The sequence below is a fragment of the Podarcis raffonei genome, chromosome 2 (assembly GCF_027172205.1).
Source record: "Podarcis raffonei isolate rPodRaf1 chromosome 2, rPodRaf1.pri, whole genome shotgun sequence".
Lineage (NCBI taxonomy): Eukaryota > Metazoa > Chordata > Lepidosauria > Squamata > Lacertidae > Podarcis > Podarcis raffonei.
This window is the reverse complement of record NC_070603.1, coordinates 121,497,658-121,524,207: the sequence shown is the minus strand read 5'-3', so window position 1 is coordinate 121,524,207 and position 26,550 is coordinate 121,497,658. Positions and strand designations below refer to the sequence as shown.

General features: G+C 44.1%; 1 protein-coding gene across 1 annotated transcript; it reads right to left on the bottom strand.

Moving 5' to 3' along the window:
* Nucleotides 1-549: 549 nt before the first annotated feature.
* Nucleotides 550-25,213, bottom strand: LOC128408833 (zinc finger protein 420-like). Its single transcript, XM_053378855.1, has 10 exons — nucleotides 24,730-25,213; nucleotides 24,497-24,578; nucleotides 24,148-24,230; nucleotides 23,218-23,344; nucleotides 12,844-13,904; nucleotides 6,223-6,708; nucleotides 5,975-6,056; nucleotides 5,609-5,691; nucleotides 5,306-5,432; nucleotides 550-4,143 (listed from the first exon to the last, which is right to left on the bottom strand). Exons 1-10 carry the CDS (start codon nucleotides 25,126-25,128, stop codon nucleotides 3,332-3,334), a joined length of 3,342 nt encoding a protein of 1,113 aa, XP_053234830.1. The 5' UTR covers nucleotides 25,129-25,213; the 3' UTR covers nucleotides 550-3,331.
* Nucleotides 25,214-26,550: the final 1,337 nt, after the last annotated feature.

Below are 26,550 nucleotides of genomic sequence, written 5' to 3'. Positions count from 1 at the left end.
TTGCCCATCTGACTGGGTTGCCCGAGACACTCTGAGTGGCTTCCAGCATATACAATATATATATATATATACATAATAAAACATTAAACATGAAAAGATGTACATAATTGCAAATGTAATAAAAGAAGTTATGATTAAATAAAGGACATCAAAAGGCACACAACAAAACTGAACAATTTCCACATAAGATCTAAAAAGATACAAACAATTATTATAAATAAGAGCAACAAAACAAAACAAAAAAACAATACCCCAGCTCACACCTCACCTTTTCCACCAGGCCAAAACCTTTATTCTTTATGTACTTACTGTGTTGTGGAGGGTTGGACAAGGACATGGGAGACAAGGGTTCAAATCCCTATTCAGCCACGAAGCTCACTGGGTGACCTTGGGCCAGTCACTGCCCAAACTTCACATTTTATATGAATACATTTGAATATAATCTGAAGGCGTTTCCAGTCTAGTACCTGAGGGTGCCCATACACTGAGCATTTTTTTGGTCTAGTCTTGGGAATGGATTGGCCAGGAGAGCCAAAAAGCAAACCTTAATCCAAATAAGACTGAGGCACTGTTTATGGATAGTTCATGAGAAGTATATACACCACCTTGAGCTCCTTGGAGGAAAGGTGGAGTATGTCTTAAATATTTTTAAAGGCATTGAGCAAGGATATATTACATAATTAGACAATTCTTTATTTACTTAGCTACCTAAATAATTTTACAGTGGGACCTCAGGTTACATACGCTTCAGGTTACAGACTCCGCTAACCCAGAAATAGTACCTCGGGTTAAGAACTTTGCTTCAGGATGAGAACAGAAATCGTCCTGCGGAGGCCCCATTAGCTAAAGTGGTGCTTCAGGTTAAGAACAGTTTCAGGTTAAGAACTGACCTCTGGAACGAATTAAGTACTTAACCCGAGGTACTACTGTAATATGTTTTTTGGCAATTCCTGTTTATATATTAGTTCACGTTTCTGTTTTGAAGGGGAAAATATTCTGTGACTAAAGGTTTGAGGCCTTGTGTTGTTATGATGCTGCAAAGCCTGTATAGCAGTAGTTTTCCATGGCAGGTTCTGAGAGAGGATTGCTTTTGAGAATTCAGTCTGATTGGTTGGTTTGGGTGTCAGCAGAATCTGATTGGTTGGAAGTTCCTGTCAGTTGGAAGCTGACTATCAGCATTTAGTCAGTTGGGGGGAGTTCAGTTGGGAGATAGGGAGTTTATAAGGAAAGTGTGAGGAATAGACCAGAGAGAAAAGCTGAGGAGAATGGCTAAGGCCGTAATATTAATACACAATACAGTGGTGCCCCGCAAGACGAATGCCTCACAAGACGGAAAACCCGCTAGACGAAAGGGTTTTCCGTTTTTGAGTTGCTTCGCAAGACGATTTTCCCTATGGGCTTGCTTCGCAATACGAAACGTCTTGCTAGTCTTGCGATTTTTTCCCCCGCTCCCCCCCCTTTTTCTAAGCCGCTAATAGCCTTTTAGCAGCTAAGCCGCTAAGCCTTTAATAGCGCTAATCCGCTAAGCGGGTTGCTTCGCAAGACGAAAAAACCGCTAGACGAAGAGAATCGCGGAACGGATTCTTTTCGTCTTGCGAGGCACCACTGTATGTTAATATGTGGAAAATCAGGAGAAGGGAGCTGGGGACTAAGCTAGTCTGAGAGGCTGCCCTGTGTAAAAGGGCCAGATTTGATGAAGTGAACATGCATGAGGGCCAACCAAAGTTGCTGAGCTTTTTTTTAGGATTGAAGTTGCTGAGCTTTTTTTACCCCAGGACATATACTGCCACGGGGGCCGGATTAAATCAACCGGCAGGCAGGATTAGGCCCCTGAAACAGACTTTGGACAAGCCTGTACCAGAGGAAGGTGACCCAAGGGTGTTTGTGAAAGTTGGACAAAATGTCCAAGCATCGAGGATTACAACTAGAGATTTGGGGTACCAATGCAGATTGTCCCTAGGAGGTAGACTGGATTGTGGGTGAATTTGGCTGGGATGGAGGTTTAGGGTCACTGCTGTGGATACACAACCTGACTATCTCTAGGCTATCCCACATGCAGGGTTAATGTTGCCAGCCTTCATGTCACGTTTGCAGACGTCTCTGTAACACAGAGTTAGTCTGCCAACAGGCCCGGTGCCTGAAGCCAGCTCCCCATAGAGCATGTCCTTGGGGATCCTGACATCTTCTATTATGCAGACATGACCAAGCCAGGGTAGTCGTCACTGAGACAGGAGTGCACGCATGCTGGGAATGTGGGCTTGTGGGGGCACATATTTGTTTGAGCCTCTGTGATGCCTTCCTGGTGCAAGCCAGGGAACCAAAGCAGCAGACAGGTAATGTTAGACCTCTGAATTAATGTTCTTACACTGCTCTTTTTAGACAGACAAGAGTATTAAATCAATTGTCTTGCATTTTTCTTCCCCCTCTATCCCCCCCACCCCACATTTCCATCCATAAAGGTAAAGGTACCCTTGACCATTAGGTCCAGTCGCGGACGACTCTGGGGTTGCACGCTCATCTCACTCTATAGGCCGAGGGAGTGGGCGTTTGTCCACAGACAGCTTCCGGGTCATATGGCCAGCATGACTAAGCCATTTCTGGCGAACCAGAGCAGCGCATGGAAATGCTGTTTACCTTCCCGCTGGAGCGGTACCTATTTATCTACAGTGGTACCTCTGGATGCGAAAGGGACCCGTTCTGGAGCCCCATTCGCATCCTGAAGCGAACACAACCCACGTCTGCACATGCACGGGTCACGATTCGACACTTCCGCGCATGCGCTTGATGTCATTTTGAGTATGTGAGCATGCGCGAGTGGCGAAACCCGGAAGTAATGCATTCCGTTACTTCGGGTCACCGTGGAGCATAACCTGAAAACACTCAACCTGAAGTATATTTAACCCAAGGTATGACTGTACTTGCACTTTGACGTGCTTTCGAACTGCTAGGTGGGCAGGAGCTCAACAAGAACTAGGGGGCCACAGGTCCCTTATCCCTGGTTTAGTCATATGTCTGGTGGTGGCAGGATCTCAGGAGGTAACCATGGCACCCCAGGCCTAAAACTACCATGCTGCCACGACCACTCACCAGCTGCCCTCCTTTCCTTCAAGGACACACAGATGTTCAAAACAGCAGGAAGGCCGACGAAGGACACATTTAAACTGTGGAATTCACCCCTACCCACAAGAAGTATTGAAAGCCATCAACTCATATGTTTGTAAAAGGGGATTGGATAAATTCATGGAGGAGGCTGTCAATGACTACTTGCAGCACACCTCTGTTACTATTTAGCAGCCCTGCCAGGTCCACTGACCCCCAGCTTCTACAGCTTCTATGGTTTCTCTCCTGCATGAATTCTTTGATGTGAAGTGAGACTTTCCTTCCAGCGGAAGCTCTTCCCACATTCCAAGCACTGATATGGTTTCTCTCCTGTATGAATCATCTGATGGGACATGAGATGGCTGCTCCGACTGAAGCTCTTTCCACATTCCAAGCAGTGAAATGGTTTCTCCTTGCTGTGAATTCTTTGATGGGTCATGAGATGTGAACTCTGACTGAAGTTCTTTCCACATTCCAAGCAGTGATAGGGCCTCTCCCCACTGTGAATCATTTGGTGGGAGGTGAGATGATCTCTCCGACTGAAACATTTTCCACATTCTAAGCATTGATACGGTTTCTCCCCTGTATGAATTTTTAGGTGGGAAGTGAGAGTTTCCTTCTGGATGAAGCTCTTTCCACATTCTAAGCATTCATACGGCTTCTCTCCTGTATGAATTCCTTGATGGGAAGTGAGACTTTTCTTCCAGCGGAAGCTCTCCCCACACTCCAAGCACTGATATGGTTTCCTCCCTGTATGAATTCTTTGGTGGGAAGTGAGATTATGTTTCAAGCTAAAGCTTTTTCCACATTCCAGGCATTGATATGGTCTGTTGCTTGTATGAATTATTTGATGGGAAGTGAGATGGTCACTCCGACTGAAGGTCTTTCCACATTCCAAGCACCGATATTGTTTCTCCCCTTTATGAATTCCTTGAAGGGAGCTCTGGTGGAAACTCTGTCCACACTCCCAATATTTACATGGCGCCCCTACTGTATAGATTTTGTAGTAGTCCCCCTTAGTCTTGCTTTCCAATTCACCACCTTCTGCAATGAAGACAAAAACTGATTAGAGCCTTAGAAGGAAATGGAGCCTCAAATTATGTAAAAATGCAATTTTTCAAGCCTTGTGAGGAACAGTTAAGAGGAGATATGAGAACCTTCAAATATCTCAAGGGCTGTCACATGGTAGATTGAGGAAGCTTGTTTTCTCCTGCTCCAGAGGGTAGGACCCAGACCAGTGGATCCAGTTATAAGAAAGGAGATTCTAACTAAACATGAGGAATAATTTTCGATTTACTACCCCCCTTCTCTCTCCCCTGCTCTCTCCCTACCTTTCTTCTTCCCCAGCCTTCTAGAATTTTTTTATAAAAACAATTTAAAAAATCAGGAATAACTTTCCAAAGGTAAGAGCTGTTGGAAAGTTGAACAGTAGACTCCCTTTTATTTGTTGGAAGAGTTTAAGCAGATGTTGAATGGCCATCTGTCATGGATGCTTTAGTGGAGATTCCTGCATTGCAGGGGGTTGGATTAGATGACCCTCAGGGAACATTCCAACTCTACAACTCTATGATTCCTGTTTTGCAAAGAAAAGATTGTGTTGCGTGTCTCAAGTACATGCATAACCTTCTGAACTTATAAGAACAATGGAAAGATACAAACATGATTAAATAAAAACTTAGGCCCCAACATTCACTGTCAGTGACTTCCCTAGCTATCAGCTGATCAGCCCCACTGGGATCAGCTGCATTCTCCATCCTGATAATTCATTCTCCATCCTGATCTGCAGACTGATGTTGACAGTTGGCCATCAAGGGGGGTTTGTTTGCTCCTTTCAAATTGTCATATCATGTGATAATGATGGTAGGTGATTGACAGATGGTCATCCCTGCTCACCTATCCAAGTTGGCCCATGTGTAGGGGTGCTGGTTGACTCACAGGGTCTGCAGGCCAGATCCAGCTTACTACCAGGGCAGTAAAAACCAGCCAGGCAATCGCTTAAATGGGCATAACAGGAGGATGCATCTTGAAAGGCAATACAGTGCACAGATGCCCATTCAAGGTTAACTACAGGGAGTTGAATCCCGGCTGTTGTAGGCGACTGCTGAACTACATCAGAATATAGGGGTTCATCAAATTTATCTGCAATTGATCGTGGATAATAATTCATAATTCACGACAGATATTATCAAGCCACTGAGAGCCTCACCAAGTAAGGCCAGGATCCCACAGGTCTCCTCCATGACTTCCGTATGTAGAGCTCTCTGGTCAGGATCCAGCATTGCCCATTCCTCATCCATGAAATGCACAGCCACATCCTCGAAGGATGCTGGACCCTAAAAGAAAAAAATAAGTCTTTCCTGATTGGATCATCGTGTTGCACTTTTTAATAACAGGTATTTATTTTAAGGTTTTAATAGAACTGTGTATTCGGGCTCAGGGAGGTGAAGAGGAGACAGAAATATGTTGGATGCCCCCAGCCTCTTTTTCCCCACTGATCTGCCACCCCTACCTGATCCCGTGCCACAGAAGCTGCTTCCCCTCCACTGTGAAGAAGAGATGGCTGAGGAGGTTCTGCCAGCATTATCCAGTCACCTGAGAGAAAAAAATATGTGGTGGGTAGCCAGGAGCACTTCCTTGTTTCAGGGGTGAAGTACATTTAGCTACCAATGGGCCTTTTAAAAAGTATTTTGAGCATTGACAAATATATACATTCTATATACAGTATCAGCTGTGTAAAAACATCTAAGGGAAATTGGGAGCAGTGAAAAGGGCTGCAGGGAAGTCTCGTCTGCCGCCAAAGATTAAAAGAGCCACTAGATTTATTTCACACTCAACAGAGGGAGACCAAACTGAGATACATCCCAACCATCCTTACCTAGTGGCCTCTGTCTGCTGTCCAATGGAATCATCTCCATCTCAGCGAAATCAGTGTCCATTTTTGCAAGCAGATCCTGTCCCTGAAACAGTAATAAGGAGGGAGGGATAACAGGGATCGAGGAGAAGGAAGGATGGAGGTTTTCGGACAACCTTCACTGGATGCTTTCCAAAAAATGTTGGGAATTTTGAGATACCCTCCCTCACATTCTGAATGCCTTGGGAACCATCACGGTGAAACACTCTCACCTGTTGCTGTTCCTGCTTCCTGTCCTCTGCCTGGCTCAGGAGGAAACCTTCAGCCAGGGCCACTGCCTGGGAGCTGGTCTCTGCCCCACACTCCCTCACCCAGCTCTGCATCTCTGGGGGGAGGGCAGCCAGGAACTGCTCCAGGATGACCAGGTCAAGCATCTGATTCTTTGTGTGTTGCTCTGGCTTCAGCCACTGGAGGCAAAGATGGTGGAGTTGGTTGCAAACCTCTCGGGGTCCTTTGGCTTCGTGGTAGCAGAAATGTCTGAACTGCTGTCGCTGCACATCAGAACTGAGGGTATCCTCACCCAGGACCTCCTGCACTGAGTTTTTCCAGAATACTCCAGAGTTCCCTGGTTTGATGGCACTGTGGCCTTTTCCTGCTTCAGGGCCAGCTGAGTTTTGCTCATCCATCTGTGCCCCAAGAAAGCCTCCAAGATGTCCAAAGGAGTTCCTTGGTCTTCTGTCAATTTCAGTCTGTCCTAATTAGAAGTGATGCCAACCCCTACAAAACAAAGACACTGCTGTGTTACGGGATTGCTACATAGCTGTCAAGTGTCCCTTATTTGAAGGGACAGTCCCTTATTCCAGCGCCATGTCCCACTGCTGTCCCTTATTGATGGATGTCCCTTAAATGTCCCTTAAATGATGCCCCTTAAATTTCAAAGGAAGCAGCTCCTCTCCCTCACTCCCTGCCGGCCAGGGAGGAGGGAGGCTCCAACTGTGTTGCTTGGCTGTGTTGCTCACCCAATAAGAAGTCTAAGAACGACTGGGGGGTGGAGCTTGCATGCCTTGTGTGTGGTTAGTTAATGCAAGCTGAGGGGGTTTTCGAATGCTGGACGCCATTTTGTTGCACATGCTGCTGCAAACTGCAGTGCAAAGCCAGGCCGGGGAGCCATCTTAAGTTGAGGCTGCCTAGGCCTTGTGGTGCATGTGATTCAGAATCTATTCAGTTGAACCTCTGGTTACAAAGTTGGTTGGACAGTGTTCTTGAAACTACCAGCATGAGTTTGACCAGACTGCAGGAGGACAGGAAGACTGGAGTGCCTGGAACAGGTGAGGCTGCAGGTCCCTTATTTTGGCTGCTGTTCCCTTATTTTCAAGGCTGCTGGTCCCTTATTTTCAAATCTGTAAGTTGACAGCTATGGATTGCTACACTGTCAGGAAAGGGAAAATATTCTCCGAGCAGGCCTGGATGAGTTTCGCTAGAACCCAGTGCCAGATTATAGTGGTGCAGTAGGAGTCTCCAGCTCTCCTAGAAGGAAACTTAAAAAGCAAAAATATGCAGACTACCTTCTATGCCAGCATTTCTCAAAGCGTAGGCCAGGAATTACTCCTGGATCTCAGCGTCCTTATAGATGGATCTCACAGCCTCTTCACTTCCCCTTCTCACCCTGAGATATGAAACAGGCTCCTTATTACAATGCCAGAGAAGTCAGCCTGACTCCTCCCCTTTCCCCACACATTTGAAAACAATGAGGGACTGTCAGAGCTGTGATTGACAACTGGCAATAGCAATGTGAGGTAGGCTGAGCAGAGCATCAGTGACTGGACCGAGAGCAAAATGAAGCAGGAGTAAAGTAGGTTTAAAAGGTGAAACTGCACAGAAACAATACGTGATGCTCTTTTTCAAGGTTGGTAAACTGGTGGGTGTTCTCACTTTTGGTGCAAAATATCTGAGTGGTACGTAGCACTAAGGATGGGGAGATGCTTTGTATTACAGCTATTCAATTTTGAATTTGAATTTTTTTTTAAATGACATTTAAATACTTTCCTTCAACGGATTCCTGATTTATTAAATCTCCAATGGTTCTCAGCAGTGCATTGTATTCACTCCCAAATGATCTTCTCCATCACTCAGGAGTTTCACACCTCCGAATGGGCACATGTCTGCCAACCAGAAGCCTTGGTAACGCCACTGCCTGATTAATGGGGAGGGGATGTTAATTCTAATTAAAATTCAACTGGAGATACACTTGCACCGGGAGCAACTTTTAATCCTCCCCTCCCCGCAATATTTCAAATAGCATCTCCTGCTTTTGCACAGAGGGAGAGAAAAAGGCTGCCCTCCCTGTTTGAGGGGGGGCATCCTGGATGGATCAGGTCTCCTTTGCACCCTCTCCTTCCTGCAGCCCTGGGACTCTCCTTCGCCCAAATGCACAAAATAAAGGGGAAACAACTCACCGGCTCCCAGAAGGGTCCCCCCAGTGCAGCGCTGGGAGAGACAAAGACCAGTTCGTCCCCCCCACAGGGAGAAGCCAGGCAGGAAGGAGCTTCGGAGGGAAGCGCTTTCACTCCTGGAGGACTCCGCACTCCTCCCCTCCTGGTCCCCTTCCTCTCTAGGAATGCAATTCGGTTCGCTTTAACCCTTACAAAGCCAAAAGGCGAGAAGGGCTGTCTGTAATGCAGAGGCTGGGCAGCTGCTCTTCTCCTGTCATTGTGGAGCCAGCTATCAGACTTGCTAAGGGGGAAGATGGCGAGATGTCTGTTGGGGAATCTTAACAATTCTCCAATTGTTTCTCTTTGGGCCCTTCTCCTCATTCCTCTAGAGCAGCTGTTAGAATTCCTGCTCCATGATTGCAGTCATGGGAATTTTGTCTGTCACATGACGATGTATGTTTTGACTCCACAGAGTGGGAAGTGACAGAGACAGGATGTTTGTGTTACTGTGTTCTGTGAAGTGGGACTACAGTGGTACCTCAGGTTACATACGCTTCAGGTTACAGACTCCGCTAACCCAGAAATAGTGCTTCAGGTTAAGAACTTTGCTTCAGGATGAGAACAGAAATCGTGCTCCGGCGGCGCGGCGGAGCAGGAGGCCCCATTAGCTAAAGTAGTGCTTCAGTTTAAGAACAGTTTCAGGTTAAGAACGGACCTCCGGAATGAATTAAGTACTTAACCCGAGGTACCACTGTATTGTCCTTTGTTCTCTCTTTGCTGTCTGACTCTAGAGAGGGAGTCATGTTGCAGTGCTCCGTGTGTGTTAATATGTAAGTAAAGTAGATTAGCCAAAATGCTGAGTTGCTGAGTTCTGTTACACGGACTGCACAAACTCTGCATCTGCCTAAGTGTGCCGATGTGATGTTCGGGCAGAAGAAAGCTTTTGAAGCTCCCGAACAACCAGGAGAGAGAGAACATGCCAGTCGGGCATGTGTCTCTGCCAGGGTCCTACTCGAGTGTAGGACAAGCTCATGATAGCAGCTCCCCCCCCCCCAACATGGGTCTCCATCTGTTTTTGGACTCCAACTCGCATCATCCCTAGCTAACAGGACCAGTGGTCAGGGTTGATGGGGATTGTAGTCCGAAAGAAAACAGATGGAGACCCAAGTTTTTGGAAACCGTGATCTAGTGGATTTTCTCCACCTTCTCCCTTCCCCTCTTCCAGAAAAGTACTAGAATTGCAGGATCCAAACAATTCTCTCTTGCCCCTCTCTCTCGGCCTTGGAAGGTCAGGGGATTTTTTCCGGTGTACCTGAAGGAGCGTCTCCACCCCCATTTTTCTGCCTGGACAGTGAGGTCCAGCGCAGAGGGCCTTCTGGCAGTTCTCTCATTGCGAGAAGCGAAGTTACAGGGAACCAGGGAGAGGGCCTTCTCAGTGGTGGCTCCCTCCCTGTGGAAAGCTCTCCCATCAGATGTCAAGGAAATAAAGAACTATCTGACTTTTAGAAGGCATCTGAAGGCAGCCCTGTTTAGGGAAGCTTTTAAAGTTTGATGAATTATTGTATTTTAATTTTTTTTGGAAGCTGCCCAGAGTGGCTGGGGAAGCCCAGCCAGATAGGCGGGGTATAAATAATCATTATTATTATTATTCCAAGGCAACAGCCTCTGCACGACCACAGTCAAATAAATGTATAAACACTAATCCCCTTTTGGAGTTTTTTTCATGAGTATTCAAAATGTTCCCCACTTCCCCTGCTAGCGATAAGGCCTAGATGTACAGGCCCCTGTATGTGGAAGAATTTACAGGGGCAGCTGTTCCTTCTAAATATCTAGTTTTGAAATAACTAAATAATTTAAATTGCTTCATTAGTTTGATAGGTTCTAGAGGAATGAATTGGAATTACCCTGCCAGATGAAACTGCAAGATGTGCTTGTCCTTTTTCTAGTTTCTTGGGGTTTCTCTTTTAGCAATGGAAAAGGAGTTGCTGCCTCTCTTTTTTTTAGTTTTCAATATATTGCCTTAAGGAGCTCCTGAAATATGCTCAGTTGAATAATTTTTTCCGTAAAATATTTGTAGCTTAGTTATAGTTTGCCCATGAATATAGATACCACCTCAGATGCTAGTCTGTCTGGTTTTTCTGCCTACAACTTGAGAGTTCAGTTTTAAATAAAGTGTATGCTCCAGATATAAATTTATTCACCCTTCTTTGTGATAGTCCCTTGGGAAAGTTTTGAAGATTTATTTTATTCATACATTCATTCATTCAGTATACTGCCCTTTATCCAAAGACCACAGCACAGTATTATTATTATTATTATTATTATTATTATTATTATTATTATTATTTATTAAATTTGTATACAACCCTCCATCAGAAGGTCACAGACTGGTTCACAACATAAAAATACAAAATGAGAACACAAAATACTTAATGAAAACAAAATTATCCCCCTCACACAAACACATTTAAAAGACCATAGATGGTTAGCCTGACTGAAAAGAAACATTCTCACCCAGAGCTTAAAGATATGTCATGAAGGCTCTAGGGTTGTACTAGGGCTGTACTGTTTTTAACACTTGATTGGGAGCCGCCCAGAGTAGCTGGGGAAACTCAGCCAGATGGGCGGGGTATAAATAATATTATTATTATTATTATTATTATTATTATTATTATTATTATTATTAATGTTGCCATATTTTGAAGAGCAAAAAAGAAGACACATTTGCCGACTTCTACTTTTAAATGTAGATCTCTATGACGACTCTCATTTTACATACCCATGAAAAAGAGGACGTGTCCTGAAAAAAGAGGACACATGGCAACCCTAAAAGGCACCAAGCGATCCTCCTTGGGAAGCACATTCCACAAACAGGGAGCCACTACATAAAATGCCCATTCTTATGTTGTCACCATCTGGACCTCTCATGGAGTAGGCGCAAGAAGAAGGGCTTCTGATGTTTTTAATAGAATCAATAAGATGCTTCTTTCTCTAGTGCCTACTTAAGAGAAACAGCAGCCCCCAAGTTTCCAAGTACAGTAGTCTAGTATGTCCCTTTAAACAATAGTTCAAGTAATGGGATGGCTGCCAATGTGCAGAGATATGAAGTGGATTTTTCTCCAGTTAACCACTCCAATGTTTTAAGACAGCTTTTATTCAGTCAGAAAAACAGTAGCAGCTGGGGAACCCACATAGTGGAGCCTGTTGGGAATCTGATGTGGAAGTGTGGATCTTGCTTGAGGCACCATTCACCACACAGAAGCAGAGTAAGGTTCAAATATTTTAATGTTGTAAAAGTAATAGGTTCAGCAAACAGCTCTGGCCAAATTAAGCACAGAAAAAAGTTCCAGTTTGTAGGCTTTTCAGATGCAAGTATATACAGAGACAAGTTTATCACTGTTGCTCTAAAAAACACCAACTAACCAAGACACAACACCACTGTACAACTGAACGAGTTGACATACGTCAATCACAGATATAGTGAGGCCTCCAAGCTGTTACCACCGTAACTGGTTCATTTGACCTTGCACTTGTGATCACCTTGTGTTTGATATTCACGGAGGAATCCCTTCCTATGCCCAGCTACCCCAACAGAGTCCACTGGACTAAAAGCATGCCTGCATTATCAGAACTGGAGGCATAATGTCTGCTTTATATTACTGGTCTCCTAACAATATCCTTTCACACACACTTTTGAAATCTCTTCACATGTATTAAAGGTAAAGGAACCCCTGGCCATCAGGTCCAGTCGTGGCCAACTCTGGGGTTGCGGCGCTCACCTCGCTTTATAGGCCGAGGGAGCTGGGGTACAGCTTCTGGGTCATGTGGCCAGCATGACTAAGTCGCTTCTGGCAAACCAGAGAAGCGCACGGAAACGCCGTTTACCTTCCTGCCGGAGCGGTCCCTATTTATCTATTTGCACTTTGACGTGCTTTCAAACTGCTAGGTGGGCAGGAGCAGGGACCAAGCAACGGGAGCTCACCCCGTCGCGGGGATTCGAACCGCCAACCTTCTGATCGGCAAGTCCTAGGCTCTGTGGCACCTGCGTCCCCTTCACATGTAGACTACCTATCAATGTACATACATCAATACTATCGTGGCATGAACCAACTCCAGGAATTCTGACAGCGATTCTGAACCAAGGTAAGATACTTAGTTAGCTGCTGAGCATTTATACAACTGTAATCTTTACATGTACACTCTTTCTTTGCAGAAGAAGGCAACAGGCAGAGAAACAGTACAGGTGGAGGCAATACAACTTTTGTCCTAGCAGTGAATCAGCAGTGATGGCACAGACCAGTCCTTCTGGGCCAGTTTCCAGTATGTTAGATGCACAGTATTTGTTCAACTGCAATGCTTAAGTAACTTTGCAAGGAAGAATGGGGGAAACAGCTTAGCGGCGCCACTGTGACCTCTAAGTAGCCAAGCCACACCAGTGACCATCAGTTGTCACTGATTTTATGGTTTCTCCCCTGTATGACTTTTTTGATGGGAATTGAGATTCTCACTGTCTTTGAAGCACTTTCCACATTCCAAGCATTTATACTGTTTCTGCCCTGTGTGAGTTCTTTGATGGGAAGTGAGGTTTTTCTTAAAGTTGAAGGTTTTACCACATTCCAAGCACTGAAATTGCTTCTCCTCTGTGTGAATCCTTTGATGTGAATACAGATGGGAGGTCTGACTGAAATTCTTCCCACACTCCAAACACTGATATGGCTTCTCCCCTGTGTGAATTCTTTGATGGTAACAGAGACTGCTGCTCCGACTGAAGCACTTTCCACATTCCAAGCACTGATATGGCTTCTCCCCGGTGTGAATTCTTTGATGGGAAGTGAGGCTTTCCTTCCAGCGGAAGCTCTTCCCACATTCCAAGCACTGATATGGTTTTTCTCCTGTATGAATCATCTGATGGAGGATGAGATGGCTGCTCCGACTGAAGTTCTTTCCACATTCCAAGCAGTGAAATGGTTTCTCCTTGCTGTGAATTATTTGATGGGTCGTGAGATGTGAACTCTGGCTGAAGCATTTCCCACATTCCAAGCACTGATAGGGCTTCTCCCCACTGTGAATCATTTGGTGGGAAGTGAGATGGTGTCTCCGACTGAAGCTCTTTCCACATTCTAAACATTCGTATGGTTTCTCCCCTGTATGAATTCCTTGATGGGAAGTGAGACTTCTCTTCCAGCGGAAGCTCTCTCCACATTCTAAGCACTGATACGGTTTCCTCCCGGTATGAATTCTTTGGTGGGAAGTGAGATTATGTTTCAACCTGAAGCTTTTTCCACATTCCAAGCACTGATATGGTCTCTCACCTGTGTGAATTCTTTGATGGGAAGTGAGATGATCGCTCCGAATGAAGTTCTTTCCACATTCCAAGCACTGAAATTGTTTCTCCCCTGTATGAATTATTTGAAGGGAGCTCTGACTGAAGCTCTCTCCACACTCCCAATATTTATATGGCTCCCCCACTGTATAGATTTCGTAGCAGTTTCTCTTATTTCTGCTTTCCAATTCTCCACCATCTGAAATGAAGACAGAAACTGATTAGAGCCTTAGTAATAAATGGAGGCTCACATTATGAAAAAATGCAATTAACGTTTGACAGCTAAGGAAAAACTGAAGGGACTTAGATGGGGGGGCACATCTTACACTCCCAAATGATATGCATTTTGTAAGGTTTTAGTAAGTTCTCAACTCTAATTAGGAGAAGCACTAGACCAACTTGAGTATATGGCAACCTAGCTAATTAATCTTTGTTGGAGACATTTATGCTTATGATATATTAACATGCAATGCTTTTAAAAACGTGTCACACTTGTTGTTGTTTAGTCGTTTAGTCGTGTCCGGCTCTTCGTGACCCCATGGACCAGAGAACGCCAGGCACCTCTGTCCTCCACTGCCTCTTGCAGTTTGGTCAAACTCATGCTGGTAACCTCGAAAACACTATCCAACCATCTCGTCCTCTGTCGCCCCCTTCTCCTTGTGCCCTCCATCTTTCCCAACATCAGGGTCTTCTCCAGGGAGTCTTCTCTTCTCATGAGGTAGCCAAAGTACCGGAGCCTCAGCTTCACAATCTGTCCTTCCAGTGAGCACTCAGGGCTGATTTCCTTCAGAATGGAGAGGTTTGATCTTCTTGCAGTCCATGAGACTCTCAAGAGTCTCCTCCAGCACCATAATTCAAAAGCATCAATTCTTTGGCAATCAGCCTTCTTTATGGTCCAGCTCTCACTTCCATACATCACTACTGGGAAAACCTTAGCTTTAACTATACGAACCTTTGTTGGCAAGGTGATGTCTCTACTTCTCAAGATTAACATGCAATGCTTTTAAAAACGTGTCACACTACTTAATCCTAAATCTTGTCTGCATGACATCAAAAACAGGAAAGATCCTAGAACAGGGTTAGATCCTAGAACAGGCGTCTAATGGCTGCCTCCCGCTGAGCTCCGCTCAGGGAGGCTGCTTCGCGAGTTCGGGTCTGACCGCTACGGCGAAGCGGGGACCCCTAAAATCTCAGGCGCAGAAGCCTGAGAGCAAGGAGGCTCGGTGGGTACCTTAAGCGCCCCCCCTCACTGCAAAGGAGTCTTTTTAAAGGCTCCGGAGCGGCATCGGGGAGCGCGGTGCTGAGAGCCGCTACCCAGCCCGTGAAGTGAAGCCGTGCTGCCATTTGACGGAGAGCGTCGATTCCTTCCTGACATTTGGAACGCAATTGGATTATCCGTGAGTAAGAAGGAACAACAACCTTAAAAGAAAATATTTAGAAATTGGCTGAAAACGGAGAAGGCAAAAAATAAGGAAGTCTGCCTTCCTCGGACTGCATGTAACCAAAGCAACGAAAGAGGAGGCTGCAATTTGACAGGAAGCAGCTTTAAAAATTGATGGACTCAGACATTGGACTTAATTCCCCCTCTAGCAGGCAGGGGCAGAAGATTTTTGATTTGTCTTTCCTGCATGGAGGAAGCATAGAAGGGGAAATTTCTGCCGTTTTGAACCCTTGGGGAGGACTGCCTGGAAAGTGAGCCACCGGGACTGAGAGCTGTCATTAGAGGCTCGCTACAAAGTTGGTGCTTTGCCCTTTTATAACAAGTAAAGACCCTACTTGCTTAAGTCTGGTACTCTGGAAAGTTACAATTTGCTACTATTTGGACACAATTAACAATTCGTTGTTACCTTTGTTACCTTTGAAGGGAACCCTTGTTGTTTTGCATTAGGAACTTTGGACTGCTCCCTCTAGAGGTTGCAGGGAAACAGCTATTATCTTTACTGTAAGGAACAGGCTTGTGGAATTTTCCAACTGAAAGTAATTCCCGTGGGAACGACCTTGGGATGAGTGGCCCAACAGAAGACAGAATAACAACAAGAGCTAAGAGTAAAGTTGAACACAAAAGAAGGGGATCAATTACAAATCCAGCTGCAGCTGCTACAACTTTTTCTATGGATACAGTGACAGTGACACGGGCATTAGTTAAAATAAATGAATCTTTGGAAGTGCTCACAAAGCAGAGCACTGAAAATTCCAAACAGCTGTCTGAGTTGTCAACAAAATTGGATTTAAATACAGAGACAATAAATAAATTAGTTCAAGAAAATGAAATAACTAGAAAGATTGCGGAGGAGGCCAAAATTTCCACAGAGGAGGCAAAAAATTCTGCAGAAACTGCACAGGAAAAGTTAGTACCAGTCAGTAAAAAGCTGGAAGAACATGATGCGGCCCTGTCTTTATTGGAATTACAGAGGAAAAGTAGAAATTTGAGATTAAGATTGATCCCAGAAAATGAAAAGGACAATTTGATAGACTTTCTTACAAAAGAATTCCTGGAATTTTGGCAGGACGATTTGAAAGAAGAGGAATTTAAGATAATAACTGCTTTCAGACTGGGCAGGAGACAAAACAGAAAGAGCCCAAGAGATTGCTTGATAACTCTGAGATCTCAGGAGGAGAGAGATAAGATATTAAATTTACATTTTCAAAGACCCCTTGAGATTGAAGATTTTCGTGTGCAGATTTTTAAAGACATTCCTAAATATATCTTGGAAGTGAGGACCTACTACAAGGATTTGGTCACCCTATTGAGAAAGAACAACATACCATTCAGATGGGAGTTCCCACAAGGCCTGTCTTTCAACTATAAGGGAAAGAAAATCAAGATAAAAACAGTGCAAGATAAAGAACAATTTTTGGCAAGGAACGAGGAGGACCTTTTGAAGGAAACGGTGGAACCTACGGACCTAGCAGAAGTACCAGACATTTCAAACCTATCTTTCGGGATCAAAACACCAACAGAAGAAGACTTGCTGGGAGCAGCTGGAGGAATAACTAAATAAATAACAAGATGTCTCTGCAAATTCTAAGTTGGAATTGTAATGGACTGAATCTCCCTAGAAAAAGACGTGAGGTTTTTCATATCTTGAAAAAAGAACAATTGGACTTGATTTGTCTACAAGAAACCCACGTGACCAGAGTACACCGAAAATTACTTATTAACAAAAGATTAGGACAAGAATTTATTTCATCGGACAAAGTGAAGAAAAGAGGAGTGGTGATTTATGCAAAGGAAAAGTTGGCCCCTAAATTAGTATTTAAAGATGAACAAGGAAGATATTTGGCAATTGAAATTCAAGTTCAAGGAGAAAAATTATTGATTATAGGAGTTTATGCACCGAATGAAGGGAAGTCAGAATTTTTTAAGAAATTGCATGAGACATTAATGGACTATTTGGATTATAATGTAGTTTTAATGGGAGACATGAATGGAGTGGTCTCTACAAATATGGACAAAGCACAAAGACAGGTGGTCTCCAAAGATGGGAGACTACCTAAGACCTTTTTTGAAATGACTGACAACATGAACCTGATTGACATTTGGAGAACAAGGAACCCTCTTGAGAGAGAGGGAACTTTCTTTTCCGAGGCAAAAATGACCTGGACTCGAATTGACCAAATATGGGTAACTAGTGGGATGGCATCAAAGATTAAGAAAGTGGAAATCTGCCCAAAGACTTGCTCCGACCATAATGCTGTAAAGATGGAAATGAACCCAACAACAGCTGGATCCTTTAGATGGAGGATGAATGATTCCCTGTTTAGAGATGTAGAGGTGTATAAAAAGGCCCAGAAGGTATTAAAGGATTACTTTGAGATAAATCTGAGAACAGAAGTGGAAAAAAGAGTAATTTGGGACGCAAGTAAAGCCGTTATGCGAGGATTCTTAATACAACAGAATTCCATAAAAAGGAAGAGACATAATGAGAAGAAGGATAAGATTTTGGAAAAGATAAAAGAAGGGGGGGAAAAATTGAGATCTAAACCAAAGTCACATGAAATCTTGAGAGAAATTAAGTTTTACCAGAGACAATATATGGAATTGATGAACCAAGAGATAGAATGGAAAATAAAACAAATGAGACAAAGGACATTTGAATCGGCGGATAAATGTGGGAAACTTCTGGCATGGCAATTGAAGAAGAGACAAAAACAGAATACGGTTACAAATCTAGAAGTGGAAGGAAAGAACATTTATAAACCAAATGAGATTAGAAACTGCTTTCAGAGTTATTTCAGGAGACTTTATGCACAAGGGCCGGTGAATGAAAAAGAAATAGAAGAATTTCTTAAAAAATATGGATTACAAAAAATTTCTGAACAAAGTAAAGTGATTTTGAACCAGAAGATAACTGATCAAGAAATTGAGGGAGCCATTCAAAGTATGCAATTGGGAAAATCTCCAGGGCCTGATGGACTAACCTCCAGATATTACAAAGCTTTGAAAGAATGGCTTATACAACCGTTGAAGGAGGTTTGTAATGAAATTTTAGAGGGGAAGAAGGCACCTGAATCGTGGAAAGAGGCTTATATCACACTTATACCAAAGTCAGAGACTGAGAAGAACCAGGTTAAGAACTACCGCCCTATATCATTACTCAATGTGGATTACAAAATTTTTGCAGACATTTTAGCAAAAAGGTTGAAAAGAGTTTTGGTGGGGGAGATTCATAAAGACCAAGCGGGCTTTCTTCCAGGAAGACATTTGTCAGACAATGTGAGAAATATAATAGACATTATGGAGTTACTGGAAGTTAATATTAATACCAAGGCAGTATTAATATTTGTGGATGCGGAGAAAGCCTTTGACAATATTTCTTGGAGTTTTATGAAAAAGAATCTCCAAGGGATGGGGGTAGGCCAAGGTTTTGAGAATGGTATAAGTGCGATTTATTCTGAACAAAAAGCAAAACTGATTGTAAATAATGTGGTCACAGGAGAATTTGCTATTGAAAAAGGGACATGACAGGGATGCCCAATATCCCCACTGCTTTTTATATCTGTCCTGGAGGTTTTATTAAACATGATTAGAGGGGACCAGCTGGTTAAAGGGATTCAGGTCGGAGCTAAACAGTACAAACTGAGAGCATTTGCAGATGATTTAGTTTTAACTTTACAAGAGCCAGACACTAGTACGAGAAGAGTTTTAGAGTTAATACAAGTATTTGGTCAAGTAGCAGGTTTTAAGCTGAACAAACAGAAAACGAAAGTATTGGACAAAAATTTAACAGTTGCAGAAAGAGAGAAATTCCAGAGTGATACTGGTTTAACGGTAGCAAAGAAGGTGAAATACCTGGGGATAAATTTGACATCCAAGAATGTGAATCTATTTAAAGATAACTATGAGAAATGTTGGGCAGAAGTGAAGAAAGATTTAGAAATATGGTCAAATTTGAGACTCTCCTTGTTAGGCCGAATTGCTGTTATTAAGATGAATGTTTTGCCGAGAATGTTATTTCTGTTCCAAACATTGCAGATTGTGGATAAAATGGATTGTTTCAAGAGGTGGCAAAAAGATATATCTAGATTTGTCTGGCAGGGCAAAAAGCCCAGAATAAAATTTAAGATACTAACTGATGCAAAAGAAAGAGGGGGTTTTGCCCTGCCGGACTTAAAACTGTACTATGAATCAGCGGCTTTTTGCTGGCTGAAAAATTGGCTGCTTCTTGAAAATACAGATATTTTGGATTTGGAAGGGTTCAATAACAGATTTGGCTGGCATGCATATATATGGTATGACAAGGTTAAAATCCACCAAGGTTTCAAAAACCATATTGTTAGAAAAGCCCTATACAATGTATGGATTAGGTATAAAGATTTGTTGGAAAACAAAACCCCCAGGTGGTTGTCACCGATGGAAGCTAAGGAAGTGAAAAAATTAAATATGGAATCCAAATGGCCGAAATATTGGGAAATTATAGAGTATGAGGAGGGAAAAGTTAAATTGCAGAGTTATGAGAAATTGAAGTCTAAAGTAAGAGACTGGCTTCATTATTACCAGATAAATGAAGTTTTTAAACAGGACAGGAAAATTGGCTTTCAGGTGGAGAAGTCGAAATTAGAAACAGAGCTTTTGGAACCCAGTACTAAGAATTTGTCAAGAATGTATAACTTGCTGTTGAAATGGAACACACAGGACGAAATGGTTAAATCAGCTATGATTAAATGGGCACAAGACATTGGACATGACATTATGTTTGCCGACTGGGAACAGTTATGGACCACCAGTATAAAGTTCACGGCATGTAATGCCTTAAGAGAGAATATTATGAAAATGATTTATAGGTGGTACATGACCCCAGTCAAACTTGCAAAAATTTATCATTTGCCCAATAACAAATGCTGGAAATGTAATGAAACTGAAGGTACTTTTTATCACCTTTGGTGGACGTGCCCAAAGATTAAGGCTTTCTGGGAAAGGATTTATAATGAAATGAAAAAGGTGCTTAAATGCACTTTTGTGAAGAAACCAGAAGCCTTTCTCCTGGGCATGGTAGGCCAACTGGTGTCAAAGAAAGATAGGACGTTTTTTATGTATGCGACAACAGCAGCAAGAGTACTTTTAGCAAAGTACTGGAAGACACAAGAACTACCCACACTGGAAGAATGGCAGACGAAGGTGATTGACTACATGGGACTGGCTGAGATGACCGGCAGAATCCGTGACCAAGGGGAAGAGACGGTGGAAGAAGATTGGAAGAAATTTAAAGTTTATCTTAAGAACTGTTGTAAAATTAATGAGTGTTAAAATGTTTTGAGTAATGCAAAATAGAATTACAGCGATAAACAACTGGACATGAGAAAAAGGACTTAAAGGAAGTGTTATAAGTAATTAAAATCAGGGGTTGCTGGAAAGATTTAAAACAGGGATGCAGAAAAAGGAGGTATGGGGAAGTCGCTGAACGAAGGTTTAAGGAAAAGAAGGTTAAGAAATTATACGTGTTTATATGTTTGTTTGTTTACGTATTGTTTTGTATTGTCTTTTAATATGTGTTGAAAAATTAATAAAAAATTTATTAAAAAAAATAAAAATAGAATCCCTGATGTTCTCACTTCCGGTGCTCATTTGCCTTAATGGCTGCCGCTCCCACATTAGTGGAGATCGTTTGCGAAGGATAAACAAAGATGGTTTGAGGATAATTGTCCTTGTAAGCTCCCCCCAGGGCCCAGGGGAGGTGAGCTTCACTTGGAGATTGTCTTGCTATCTGACTTTCGCTCCTATATGGAATGCAGGAGCAGGGAGACACTGGGTGCAAAAAGCACTTCGCCTATCGTTAATCCTCTGATGCAGCCATCATGATGCAGAGGCTCTTCTGTTTATTAGAATAAAATTCAGACTAATTTACAGGCGTATGCTTGGATGCATAGGACAAGAGTACCATCTGCTAAAATGAAATGGCCACAAGGACGTAAATATTTGAACTGGAAAGAAAAATTTCCTTCGTTGTAAAAGATGGTATGTGCGGGGGGGGAGCCTTTACCCCTTCTATATATACAGTGGTGCCTCGCAAGACGAACGCCTCGCAAAACGAAAAACTCGCAAGACGAAAGAGTTTTCCGTTTTTGAGTTGTTCCGCAAGACGAATTTCCCTATGGGCTTGCTTCGCAAGAAGAAATCCCATAGGGAAATCTCCGGGGACCTCTTTTAAATGCTGGCGGTGGGGAGCAAAGCCTTTCGCCCCCCTCCGGCCTTCAGAAGAGGTCCAGGAAGGCCGGCGGGGGCCGAAAGGCTTTGCTCCCCACCGCCAGCATTTTAAAAGCGGTCCGGGATAGCAGGGAAGCGCTGCGCTTTCCTGCTATCCCGGACCGCTTTTAAAATGCTGGCCATCGGGAGCAAAGACTTTCGCCCACCGCCGGCCTTCAGAAGAGGTCCTGGACCTCTTCTGAAGGCCGGCGGGGGGCAAAAGTCTTTGCTCCCCCCCCCGCCTGCCTTCCCGGGATAGCGGAGAAGCGCAGCACGTTTCTCCGCTATCCCGACGGCTTTTGAAGGCAGGCGGGGGGGAGCAAAGACTTTCGCCTACCGCCGGCCTTCAGAAGAGGTCCTGGACCTCTTCTGAAGGCCGGCGGGGGGCAAAAGTCTTTGCTCCCCCCCGCCTGCCTTCCCGGGACAGCGGAGACTTCTCCACTGTCCCGGGGCGATCTTAAAATGCTGGCGGGCGGCAGCGAAGGCTTCGCTGCCGCCCGCCAGCATTTTAAAATCTCCCCGGGACAGCGGAGTAGTCTCCGCTGTCCTGGGAGCTTTTAAAATGCTGGCGGTCGGGAGGAAAGCCCTCCTGTCCCCGGAGCTTGCGGGGTGGGAGGTGGGGAGAAGGGCTTTTCTTCCCACCGCCAGCCTTCAGAACAGCCTTCTGAAGGCTGGCGGTGGGAAGAAAAGCCCTTGTCCCCCCCCCCAGCCTTCAGAAGAGGTCGGGGGACAGACTGTCCCCGGACCTAGTCTGAAGGCGGTTTCCATAGGAACGCATTGATTGATTTTCAATGCATTCCTATGGGAAACGGTGCTTCGCAAGACGAAAAACTCGCAAGAAGAAAAAACTTGCGGAACGAATTAATTTCGTCTTGCGAGGCACCACTGTATCTTGTTTGTTACATAAATGATTTGGCAAACCCACCCCCTGACTGCTAAAAAAATAACGGAAGGTAGGAAAAGATAAAAGAAAATGGGAGTTTATTTATGGATGACAGTGCAAAATTGAACTGTGTGTGAAAATGGATATGGATTCAAATCATTCGAAAGGATTTATTTCTCACTGCATCGCTACCTCAGAGGGGTCTTTGAAGACTTGCCAAGGCTTGGCGGAACGCCAGATCATTACTGCGTATGATTAAAGGAAAGAGAGAAAATGGGGGCTTGCTGGTGCTTTGGCAGGGCACCAGACTATCTGTGTTCCTGGAATGAAATAAAGATGGTGTATGGCAATTACAGCCTCATGTTTTTGAGACAAAGGGGGAGAGAAAGACCGGACGTGGCTGAGCTGTGCAGGACAAAGACTAAATAGAATGAAGAAACAATATGGGCAAAACAAAATAAATATAAAACAAACCTCATGCACAGGAAATAGAAAGATTACAGAACCTTTCTTGCAGAAATATAAATTATTAATGTTTCAATACGAATGGAAGTTAAAAACATTGTAACTGTGGATAAGAGACTTTGATTAAGAATGAATGGAATTGGATTAAATAACCCTTCAGAAGTAGAATGTAAATAAAAATACTGCACCTTGAAATCTAACACACAGGAAGTCATAAATAATATGTATGTGTAATTGGCTGTTTAATTATATTTGAATTGCAATTGTAATTTGGCATTGATACAATGTGTCATATATTGGATTTTTTGTAACTGAAAACTAATAAACATTATTTTTATATATAAAAAAGAATCCCTGATGTTGCAGGTGACACCACTGAACCACATCAGAATATAGGGATTCATCACCTTTATCAGCAATTGATCGTGGATAACAATTGATAATTCACAACAGATACTATCAAGCCACTGGGAGCCTTACCAAGAGAGGCAAAGATCCCACAGGTCTCCTCCATGACTTCTGTATGCAGAGCTCTCTGGTCTGGATCCAACAGTGCCCATTCCTCATCTGTGAAATGCACAGCCACATCCTCGAAGGATGCTGGACTCTAAAAGAAAAAAGAAGCCTTTCCTGATTGGACCATTTTTGGCACTTTTTAATTATGAGTGTTTACTTTAAGGTGTTAATGGGAATTACATTTTTCAACGATCGGTGTTTTATCTTTGTGTAACTGCCTTTTCTTCTTTGTTAGCTTCTTGAAAATCTACCTCAATATTAAGCATTTTTTGAATTTATAAATACAGTGGTATCTTGGTTCTCAAACTTAATCTGTTCCGGAAGTCCATTTGACTCCCAAAACCGTTCAAAAACCAAGGCACAGCTTCTGATTGGCTGCACTCAAGTGGAAGCCACGTTGGACTACTGAAAAACGTTTGTAAACCGGAACACTTACTTCCGGGTTTGCAGCGTTCAGGAGCCAATTTGTTCAGCAACTAAGCCGTTTGGGAACCAAGGTACGACTGTAGCACTACAACTAGATGATTCTAGCTCAGGCATGTCCGTTTTGGGGACCTAATCCTAAAAAAACCTCAACAACTTCAATCCTAAAAAAAGGTCAACCAACTTTGGTCGGTCCTCACAGCCCTTCACTTCATCAAATCTGGCCCTCTTTGAAAAAAGTTTGGACACCACTGTTCCAGCTCCATCCAAAGGCCTAGTTAAGGTGAGGGGGCTGATCATTCTTCTTTGGAATGAAACCTTCCCTGAGCGGCCTTCAAAGACTTTATTGAGGACAGGCTTCCAAGAACCAAAGTGAAAGAGAGATTCATTCAGGCCCAGGGAGATGAGGAGGGGACAGAGATATGCTGGATGCCCCCAGCCTCTTTCCCCCCACTGATCTGCGACTCCTACCTGTTCCAGCGCCACAGGAGCTGCTTCCCCTCCACTGTGAAGAGGAGATGGCTGAGGAGGTGCTGCCAGCATCATCCAGTCACCTGTGATGGGGAAAAATGTGGTGGGAAGCCAGGAGCACTTCCTTGTTTCAGAGGTTATGTGATAAACATTTATCTACAAATGAGTCTTTATAAATACATGTGTTTATACCCATTCTGTTTATCAGCTGTGTAAAATCACCTAAGGGAAATTGGGAGCAGTGAAAAAGGCTGCAGGGAAGTCTCGTCTGCTGCCAAAGATTAAAAGAGCCCGAAGATTTATTTCACACTCAACAGAGGGAGACCAAACTGAGGGAGACCATCCTTACCTAGTGGCCTCTGTCTGCTGTCCAATGGAATCATCTCCATCTCAGGTAAATCAGTGTCCATTTTTGCAAGCAGATCCTGTCCCTGAAACAGTAAAAAGGAGTCAAAACAGGGATCGAGGAGGAGGAAGGACGTAGGTTTTCAGACAACCTTCATTGGATGCTTTCCAAAAAATGTTGGGATAGTAGCAGAGAATTTTGAGATACCCTCCCTCACATTCTGAATGCCTTCTCACCTGTTGCTGTTTCCACTTCCTGTCCTCTGCTTGGCTCAGGAGGTAACCTTCAGCCAGGGCCACTGCCTGGGAGCTGGTCTCTGCCCCACATTCCCTCACCCATCTCTCCACCTCCAGGGGGAGGACAGCCAGGAACTGCTCCAGGATCACCTGGTCCAGGATCTGATTCTTTGTGTGTTGCTCTGGCTTCAGCCACTGGCGGCAAAGATGGTGGAGTTGGTTGCAAACCTCTCGGGGTCCTTTGGCTTCCTGGTAGCAGAAATTTCTGAACTGCTGCCGCTGCACATCTGAAGTAAGGGTATCCTCACCCAGGACCTTCCAGAATACCCCAGAGCTCCTGGGCTTGATGGCACTGTGGCCTCTTCCTGCTTCAGGGCCAGTTGAGTTTTGCTCTTCCATCTCTGCTCCAAGGTAGCTTCTAAGAGGTCCAAAAGAATTCCTTTGTCTTAGGTCTATTTCATTCTGTCCTAATTAGATGTGATGCCTACAAAACAAAGACACTGTTGTGTTATTGCTACACTGTCAGGAAAGGGAAAATATTATCCGAGCAGGCCTGGATGAGTTTTGCTAGAACCCAGGGCCAGATTATAGCGGTGCAGGAGGAGTCTCTAGCTCTCCTAAAAGGAAAGCTACAAAACAAAATACGCAGGCCACCGTCTAAACCAGCATTACTCACAGCATACAGAAAGAAAGTGGTTTTGCTGCTATTTTTCAAGGCTGGCAAATTGGTCGGTGTTCTGTATTTTGCTGCAAAAGTGGGATTGTAGCAATTGAACCCGGGGGGCGGGGGGTGAGGACATTATTTCTTCCCTGGCTTATTGTTACAGCCCTTAAAACAACAAAAATATAGCTGGGAATCTGTGGGAATCCATTACTTCTCCTATCCCATTAATAATAACAATAATTTTATCATCTGTACCCCACCCATCTGACTGGGTTTCCAATATACATTGCAAAGGTATATTTACTTTCATTCAGGCTCTCTCCTGCATTTGAGTCCTCTGATTATTAGCCCTCCAATAGTTCTGAACAGTGCTTTGTATTCGGCCTCAAAGCATCCTCTCTGTCCCACAGGAGCTGCACGTCTGAATGGTGCCTCCAGGAGCCTTGATGAAGCCACTGCCTGATTAATGGGGAGGGACTACTAAATCTAATCAAAGCTCAATTGGAGATACACTTGCACCGAGACCAACTTTAAATCCTCCCCTCCCCGCAATATTTCAAAACGCAACTCCTGCCTTTGCACACAGGGAGAGAAAAAGGCTGCCCTCCTTGGTTGGGGGGGCATCCTGGGTGGATCAGGTCCCCTTTGCCCCCTCTCCTTCCTGCAGCACTGGGGCTCCCCATCGCCCAAATGCACAAAATAAGGGGGGAATAACTCACCGGGTCCCCTCAATGCGGCGCTGGGAGAGACAAAGACCACGTTCCTCCCCCCGGGAAAATCCAAGCAGGCAGGGGCTTTGGAGGGAGGGGCTTTCTCTCCTGGAGGACTCTGCAAACCCCCCTTATCTCCCGCCCTATTCCCTTCCGCTCTAGGAATCCAGTTCGGTTCGCTTTAACCCTTACAAAACCAAAAAGTTGAGAGGGGCAGGAGGCGGGGCGGCTGCTCTTTGCAGGAATAAGCCCCCGGGTTCAATGCTGGACATTGTTGTTGTTTTTTAAGGTGATAAGTTATGGGGAAAACTTCAAGGAGGAGAGAGATCGCCAAGCAGCAGGATCAGCTCCTTCTGCATCTCTCCGTGCACTCCAAATACATCCAAAGCACATTTAACCCCTGCAGAAGAAACACGAGGAACTGTGGTTTGTGTTTGTGTGCCTATT